We start from the raw sequence: 8,691 nt of genomic DNA on the forward strand, positions 1-8,691 counted from the left end.
AGAGGTTATTTTGTGTTTATATGTTAAATTGAACCAAGATATGGCATATGCCATTCGGGCTGCGGATGCTCTTACCCTCCCACGAGTATTTTTCCCAAATTGAGCTAGTTATAATAATCAATTAACTGATTTAAAACCCGAAATTTTAAAACATTGTAAATAAAACAAAATAAGTTTATAACAACTAATCATTAAAAAAAAAAAATGTAATAATGTTTTCCATTCATATCTTTTGATTACAAAGCATATTTCAAACGTCAGATTAGCACAAAACACATAGTTGAGAGTCGAGACTCGACAGTGAGCAGTGAGCAGCGGTAACCGTAGTAAAAAAAAGAAAGAAAGAATGGAAGACGGAGAGATAGACGAGGAAGGCGTGATGGTTGTGGAAGAAGAAGACGCGCCGCCGCCGCCGCCGCCTCCGCCGTCGCGAAAGATAGATTCAAAGTCGCCATACGAACAGCTTCAAGAGAGCAAAGCCTCGGTTGAAGACATCGTTTCCAAAATGCTCTCCATCAAAAGAGACTCCAAACCTAAACCTCTTCTCCGAGACCTCGTCACTCAAATGCTCCTCCACTTCATCACTCTCCGCCAGGTTAGGGTTTCACAACCGTTGATTTTTTTATCACAATTTCAAATCAATTATCGCTAATTTTTGGTTTGGTTTTTAATAGGCGAACCGATCGATATTGCTAGAAGAGGATCGAGTGAAGGCAGAGACGGAGCGAGCAAAGGCGCCAGTGGATTTCACGTCGCTTCAGCTTCACAACTTGATGTACGAGAAGAGTCACTATGTGAAAGCTATAAAAGCTTGCAAGGATTTCAAGTCTAAATATCCCGATATCGACTTGGTAGCTGAGGAAGAGTTCTTTCGTGATGCGCCTCAAGATATTAAAGCCAAGAAGTTGTCGAATGACGCCGCTCATGATCTCATGATGAAGAGGCTCCATTTCGAGCTCTTCCAGGTTTTTACAATACTACTTGGCCTTGTTATATACATTCATAAGTACATACATATGTTGTTGTTGTTGTTAAGAATGTGTTATTTTTGTTCACCAGGACATGTTCAATGTTGGTAAGAGATTTTCACAATGTCATATGATTTTTTGGTTAAGAATAAGAGAGAAATAGTTGGAGCTTTAAAAGAATATAACATTTTGGGCAAAAATTATGATTTTAGATGCATTGACCACTAAAACGCTAACAATGTTATTTGAATTTAATTGGAGAACCTAATGTAATGTTACGAAAAAGAATAGTATGACTTGGATTGGATACGATAGAATGACCAAAAAGAATACATGTGTCTGAACTTGAAACTCAATTAGTCTGTTGAGGATTCATAGCTGACTCCAAAGTTTTTGGACTAAGGGTTGGTTATTGTTGTTGTATGATTGATCGGGGATTTTTGAGGTGTCACAAAATCTGTGCTGTGCATTAATTATTTATTTATTTTGCTTGAAATCAGTTACTTGTCTTTGTTCCATACTTCCCTTCTTTCAAAATTCCATGTCAATTTAAGATGTTCAGTATGTGCAATTTTTTCTCCTTCTTCCAAATGGCTTACGTTTCTGTATAGCTTTTCCAAATTTAACATTTGATGTAGGAGAAGCTTTGAGTAAGGGAATAAGGATGGAAGAATTCAGTGTGACTTTGCATTTGAAGACTTTAGCAAAGAAATATGGAAATTCTTCCTCTAGACTGATGAAATTTCCTAGTATGTGTGTATGTGCTTTCTTTTTACCAACACAGATACCCATGGATACTAACAGATTTGAGCACTCACATCTGATATTGTACATGGCTGTGGCAAGGGTACATAGGTAGTATCTAGTAGATAGGATATGTGTAGGAATCTTCTTTAAGAATGGGGGTGGAGGGTATGGTCAATTAGCCGGTAGATAACGGCTGTGAACACACATATTTGTACAAATAATTGGCTGTGGTAAAGGGCAATGAGCTTTAGCTCAAATGGCATCTCCTCCCTCCATAAGAAAGGGGTGGGGGGTATGATGTGGGTTTAGTGTAAAAAAAAAAAAAAAGATAGGAAATGTGTAGGAATTATCCCTTTTTCATGGATGTTTGGTACATTTCATTAAGTCAAGTATTTTTCTGCTTGATTTATCCATAACAAAAAAATTATGCTTGATTCAAAGATTTGTTTTCCTTCACCCCCATATATGTCAAGTTTGTCATGCATTCATACTAAATTTGGATTCATTGTGGCGTTTGCTATTTTTGGTTATTATTGTTACTTTTATTTTTTTGTTGAGTAAAGTATTGGGGTTACTGATTTATTCATATCTCTATCAGCGTAAAGAGCTATGCAAACTTCATGGGAAACTAGAACAACAGAAGAAAGGTCTTTTGGATATAATTGCAGACCGAAAGAAATTCTTGTCAAGTCTCCCTTCACACCTTAAGTCTCTTAAGAAAGCATCCTTGCCAGTACAGAACCAGTTAGGGATTCAGCATACAAAGAAATTAAAGCAGCACCATTTGGCAGAGTTGCTTCCACCTCCTCTTTACGTGTTATACTCACAGTTCATAGCACAAAAGGAAGCATTTGGTGAAAATATCGATTTGGAGATAGTAGGAAGTGTGAAGGATGCTCAAACTTTTGCCCGTCAGCAAGCAAATAAGGACACTGGTAATTTATGTTTATTCATACTCTGTAACTACTTGATGGATAGTGATTAATAGTGTGCTGTCTTGACAACCTATATCATGGTTGGAAGCTTTTTAATTTTTAATTTATAAATTAATGCAAGTCCATGTATGCTTGTGCTTAGTTGCTAGTCTTTGACTCAGGTGTGATAGATACAAATTAAGTTGATTGATTGTTAGATAAATCAGTTATTTTTTAAGATGGATCTTTTTAATTGTGAGATAATGTTTCAATCTGAAATGGTCGAAACTAACATCACACACTGATTACATCTGTTTCAAGTTTGGATACCCCCCTTCCCCCCACCCAAAAAAACAAAAAAAGGAGAATGAATACTGATGTGGTTTATGGCTCAGGCATATCTACCAATGTTGAGAGTTCCAGATTGGACGATGATGCAGCCGATGAGGAAGATGATGGCCAGAGGAGGAGAAAGCGGCCAAAGAGGGTTCCAAGCAAGGAGAGCCTTGACCAGGAGGGAGTGTATCAAGTTCATCCACTTAAAATTATTCTTCATATTTATGATGAAGAGGTTTCTGATCCGAAGTCTGCAAAACTTATAACTCTGAAGTTTGAATACTTGTTAAAGTTGAATGTGGTGTGTGTTGGGATTGAAGGGTCCCATGACCGACCTGAGACTAACATCTTATGCAACTTATTCCCTGATGACACTGGTGTTGAGCTTCCTCACCAGGTATGAATGTTCATTTCAGTCTTGTTGGTGATTCACACTTTCTGCCTGTTTCTCTCGTTTCCCACTTTCCATTTTCCATTATTATAGTAATGATAATTGACTGGATGATGCAGTCAGCCAAGCTCTTTGTTGGTGATGCCCTTGCATTTGATGAAAAGAGAACATCGCGCCCATATAAGTGGGCCCAGCATTTGGCAGGAATTGATTTTTTGCCAGACGTGTCACCCTTGCTTGCTTTCCATGAAACTCCAAATGGTGAAACAGCTAAAAGTGATGCTGTTATATCTGGTCTTTCATTGTATCGCCAGCAGAACCGGGTTCAGACAGTTGTGCAAAGAATTCGCTCTCGGAAAAAGGCTCAGCTGGCTCTTGTGTGAGTCATTGCTTTGTATGTTTGGAATCCTGGATCCCAAGGACAAACTAGAAATCAATAGGGGAGAGATCAATGTGGTCAATCTGAATTTAGAACTATGGTTTTCTCACACTTTGTTGAGACTCTTCTTGGCACCTTTTATAATATGTAGTGGCTTATATTATGGTTGTTTTAAGGAATTTCAATCTGTTCTGCATGTCTGTGACTTGTGTGCTTACTGCCTTTTATTAGAGGAAACTTCTTTTTCTTGGGCTCTTTGTCTTGTTTGTCAGCGTCGTAAGATGTGCTTTATGTTGAAAATTTGGAATTCTTATTGGCTTACAGGGCACAGCTTGATTTGCTTACGAAGCTTAAATGGCCTGCTCTAACTTGTCAAAGTGTTCCGTGGGCTTTGCATGATCCTTTGTGCAATTTGCATGGTTGGTCACCTGTAGGGCCCCCACCAATTCAGGCTTTATCTTTGCCTGTTGTTGAAACGGACCAAGTTCAGGAACCTATAGATGATGATATGATTGGAAGACCTGGTGCTTCAAAGGAAGAGCTAGAGAGTGCAAGAGAAGACGGGGAGCTTCCATTGTTGCTTCCTTCTGCATCTGTCACGAGTGATGTTAAACTTAACCGCTCAAAAGGGTCCAATCTTGAGCATTCAAGGCAGCTGTCTTTGATCACAAAAAGCCTTGTACCTCCATTCACTAAGGCAAAATCACAAAGTTTTAAGAAGTTTGATGAGGATTCTGATCTGATGCTGGATACTGATAGTGATCAGGATGGGCTTGCATATATTGAGGTCGAGGGAGAAAATTCCGCTTCTGCTCAATATAATGAGATGGGAGAGAAGTTATGGGTGGATTTTGGGGTCAGGGAGTTTTGTCTTGTTTTAACTAGGAACATGGATACTGACAAGAGAATTTGGAAGTTAGAAGCCAAGGTAGCTAAAATTCTGTTACTCTTGAATTTTGTTCATTCATTATTTTTTGGGTAGTTGACATCAAATTCTATTATGGCAGATTAAGATCAGCATGGAATATCCTCTTAGACCTCCTCATTTTGTATTGGGTCTTTACACTATATCTTCTGGAGGAAATAATTCTGAGAGTGATGGTTCTGAGTGGTACAATGAGCTTCGTGCAATTGAAGCTGAGGTAAGCAATTGATATCTTGGGAATAGCTATTTCTAGCTATATAAATATACTGTGGCTTATTGGACTATTCTTCAAAACATGGAAACATATTGGAAGTTATTATAACTTTATAGCAAATTTACTACTCTCCACTAAACATTATAGATCACAGCCCTCATGTACCAAGGACATGTATTGGATTAACTTTTTTTGGGGAAGATTTTCTGTTCTGTAGTTTATGATGGGAATGCTGTTTTGATCTCTTTAAATTCTAAAAGTTGATTGGTACAGACTTCCCGATATCTTCTCAAGATAAACACAGTTTAAATGAGTGTATTCCCATAACTTCTTGCCTACCTTAATAATAGATTTCTGATAATTACTTATCTTTTGCTTTTGCATCTTGTAGGTCAATCTTCACATATTAAAGATGCTACCGCTGGATCAGGAAAACCATATTTTATCTCATCAAGTGTGTTGCCTTGCAATGTTGTTTGACTATTTCATGGGTGAGGCATCCTCATCCTCAGAAAAGAGAAAGAGTACATCTGTGGTTGATGTTGGTTTGTCTAAGCCCGTTAGTGGTAGGCTTCTTGCCAGATCATTTAGAGGAAGGGATCGTAGGAAGATGATATCATGGAAGGACATGGAATGCACTTCTGGCTATCCTAACTAAATGTGTTGATTTGGGATCTGAAGGTGATGAAACCAGTGCATCCCCTGCTGCAGCCTGCAAGCCAGGCACGGAAAGAAATCATAGGAAGGATGAATGATAGGTTTTGTAGCTTTTTTTAACAGTAGTAGATCTACTATAAGCGTAAACATTGATGTGATACAAATAATTTGACAGGATGCTACTTATCAAAAAAAAAAAAATTTGACAGGATGCTTGGAGCACATCATTTCGGATATGAATTGTAAAATCATGGAGGCCTTAAGTCTGGAGGGGTTCTTCTTGGCCATAAGTTATATTCTGCGTTTTGTCAACTTTGGGTTACCCTGGTAGGAATTCTGGTTCTTACAAAGAAGAATGGTAGAAATTCTGGGACGTGTTATATGTCTGACTCAATATGGTTAGCCATCAAGATGTAGATCTTTTAGTTTATTGTCTAGTCCTGAATTTTGGAGATCTGAGAACCTCATGGACTTAAAGTAACGAGTTGAATGTGTTGTTGTTTTTGGTATTTTAATTATTATTTACTTTAAGGATTCAAACTAGGTGAGATGGTATCGTTGAGCTGGAAAGCTCTTGATGAATGTTATGGTGTTTCCAGTTATTTGGCGTTCTATGCATAGAAGTAAACTTGAATTGTCCTGCGGATGCCATCCCTTTTTCACCATCTAACTCGCTGTATGACTATTTTGATCACGGGGACATTTGGTCCAGCCCATGCTCATAGATTGTAGTCTTGTTCCAAAGTATCTCCTCGTGGCAACCTGTCTTTAAAAAAAAAAATCAATTGAGTCCTTTTTTTTTAAAATTATAAATTCACTCGAGTCCTGCTAATTGGCTTGTAACTCAACCTGTATTTCAAATTTTTGATAAAAAAAAAAATATATATTTATCTTATCAACAAGAAATCTTAAATTCTCAAAATTATTATTATTATTTTTTGGGTCCAATTTGGTATATACTGCTATTGGGTTTGTCATTAAACTCTACTCTGTAGTGTTTCACCACATCCGGGCTTCTTTGGGAGAACAATTTTGTATCAAATTGTGGGAAAAAGTAACAACTGATAACTTTGACCAAAAAGCTATATTTCACGATTTCAACGAAATCCAAGATTTCTAAAATAGGAGATCTAACAATCAAAATTCCTCCTTGAAAGACATAAATACAAGCAATCTTTTCCAAAATAAGACCAAAAAGAGAATATAAGAAAAAATTTCGAGAATTATTATCAAAATTATATGATAGTGATGATGAAATGGAAGCCCAAAGAGAAACTGATCTTTAGAATCATCCACAAATCTTTTATAAGACAATGAGGATGATTGTTTTAGAAATTCATGCTCCAATCCTTTAACAAAAGCAAACGAGCAAAACAGAGTAGCGAGAAATCCATTTTCACCTTTCGAAGACAAAAGCAATAAAATAAAGGAATTGAGCAAAATCCAAAATGTAAAGCAAGATGTGTGTTCTTTGCCAAAATTTTTAAAATGTTTCAAAAAGACAATTGGCATGGTAGAACAATAGTAAATAAAATTAATGCAAAGCAAAGTGTGTATTCATCTCAAAAAATATTTAAGTGATTCAAAAAGCCAACAATGACATGAGAGATCAAAATTATATCAAAGATCAAATGATAACATTTAAAACCAAAGAATTCAACAAGTTAATCAAAGACAATGGAGACTAAAAGAGACAATAACAAAATCCCATGATCTAAAAGAAATAAACTTCACTTTAGAACAAGACACCACCGTATATCTCTATCTATCTCTTGTAGCATTTCTTCTTGAACTCTACTTCTTTTTTTGTCTCTCTCATCTCTTTATAGCCTTCAAATTTAATTAGTTCCAAGTTTACACCTCAAAGTTTGTTTGTAAGTATTTTAATGAATAATTTACCCTGGTTAATCTATCAGTGGAAGATACTATTCAATGAATAGCTTAAACTTTTCATAAATAATGACATTTTGTTTTGTTCTATATGTCGGCTTTACCGTGGATGATACTTCTTTCCTATCTTTCTTCTTTTTATGTTCTTTCTGTCCTTATTCTGTCTTCTTGCAATTATAAAGCTTTGCCATAGATAATGCTTCTTTCCATATTTTTTTTTGTCCTTATTTTCTCTTCTTGTAATTATAATATTTTGCCGTAGTGTAGTTTACATTTATGCTTTATATTTGCTTTATTTATAAGTTCCATTTAATTATTTCAATTGTTTCTAATATCTCTCCACACACACACATTTAACATTGTTTTCCTTTCTACACTTCTTTTCATTTTTTTAGGAAGAGACTTAATTTTAGCTATGGTAATTTAGACCCAAAAAAAATGAAAAGGTTTCCTTTCAGGTTAAAAAATAAAAAGAAATAAAAGAAGAAAACAGTTGATGGTTGGCACGTAATTAAACCACCCCCTCACCCCACCGTACATACTACAGCATTCAAACCTTGCCCTACAATCCTATCCAAAAAAAAAAAAAAAACCCTTTCCCTACAAGATAGGAATTTTTGTGTACCCGTGACCTCATGTAAGGGGTATTACACGCAATACCACCTATTAGGAGAGAGACATGCCATTCTTGCAAGAACATATATTTTTCACCAAAATACAATTTTGGGGTCAAAATTAATTTGATTTTTACATTTTAACAAGAGTCGATTTGGTTTATGTTATTGACTCAAACGGTGTGTCTATTAGCACACTTGAATCCAACATGGCCAATAAAATATTAATAATAAAAGTAACAGATGATTTTTGGTGAGTTTATACACGTCACCTAACCGAAATTCTTTGAAGAGAAAATCATTGAGTGGTTTAAAAATAAATAAATAAGAAGACATTAATGTGAGGAAAAAGTTTGACATGTGTATTGAGAGTAAAAAGAATATGCAATTCAACAATTAGATTTTGGAAATATGTAGTAATGTTGATTTTATTGAGTAAGGTTGTAGCTTTAGATTACAACTAATTTTGTAACTAAACTTTGTCCTTAATATAATATGAACTCACCAAAGGTCTATATGCACACCCACCACCATTCCATGCATTACGCCAAGTTAATTGAGAAACATACTTGTCTAGGAACTGGGATTAGAATCCTCTCCATTTGTTTTGAAATAAAGAAGATCAATTTAATAATGAGGATTTCATTCTCCTATAT

General features: G+C 35.8%; 1 protein-coding gene and 1 long non-coding RNA gene across 2 annotated transcripts; one reads left to right on the plus strand and one right to left on the minus strand.

Annotated features, from left to right (window-relative positions):
• Window positions 1-215: 215 nt before the first annotated feature.
• On the plus strand, window positions 216-6,046 carry LOC115974173 (THO complex subunit 5A-like). Its single transcript, XM_031094408.1, has 8 exons — window positions 216-595; window positions 675-965; window positions 2,314-2,650; window positions 3,025-3,362; window positions 3,476-3,735; window positions 4,060-4,663; window positions 4,743-4,877; window positions 5,266-6,046. Exons 1-8 carry the CDS (start codon window positions 347-349, stop codon window positions 5,530-5,532), a joined length of 2,481 nt encoding a protein of 826 aa, XP_030950268.1. The 5' UTR covers window positions 216-346; the 3' UTR covers window positions 5,533-6,046.
• LOC115974174 lies at window positions 5,564-8,691 on the minus strand. The gene is made up of 2 exons (XR_004087844.1): window positions 8,541-8,691; window positions 5,564-6,297 (listed from the first exon to the last, which is right to left on the minus strand). It is a non-coding gene; the product is annotated as an uncharacterized LOC115974174 (long non-coding RNA).

The sequence above is a fragment of the Quercus lobata genome, chromosome 2 (assembly GCF_001633185.2).
Source record: "Quercus lobata isolate SW786 chromosome 2, ValleyOak3.0 Primary Assembly, whole genome shotgun sequence".
In the NCBI taxonomy this organism is placed as follows: Eukaryota; Viridiplantae; Streptophyta; class Magnoliopsida; order Fagales; family Fagaceae; genus Quercus; species Quercus lobata.

Bases quoted from the DNA above. Each gene is read 5' to 3' on its own strand.
- LOC115974173 (XM_031094408.1), top strand. From the start codon at position 347: ATGGAAGACGGAGAGATAGACGAGGAAGGCGTGATGGTTGTGGAAGAA. The intron at 3,363-3,475 runs GTATGAATGTTC...TGGATGATGCAG, and splicing joins GTGTTGAGCTTCCTCACCAG to TCAGCCAAGCTCTTTGTTGG. The intron at 4,664-4,742 runs GTAGCTAAAATT...CTATTATGGCAG, and splicing joins TTTGGAAGTTAGAAGCCAAG to ATTAAGATCAGCATGGAATA.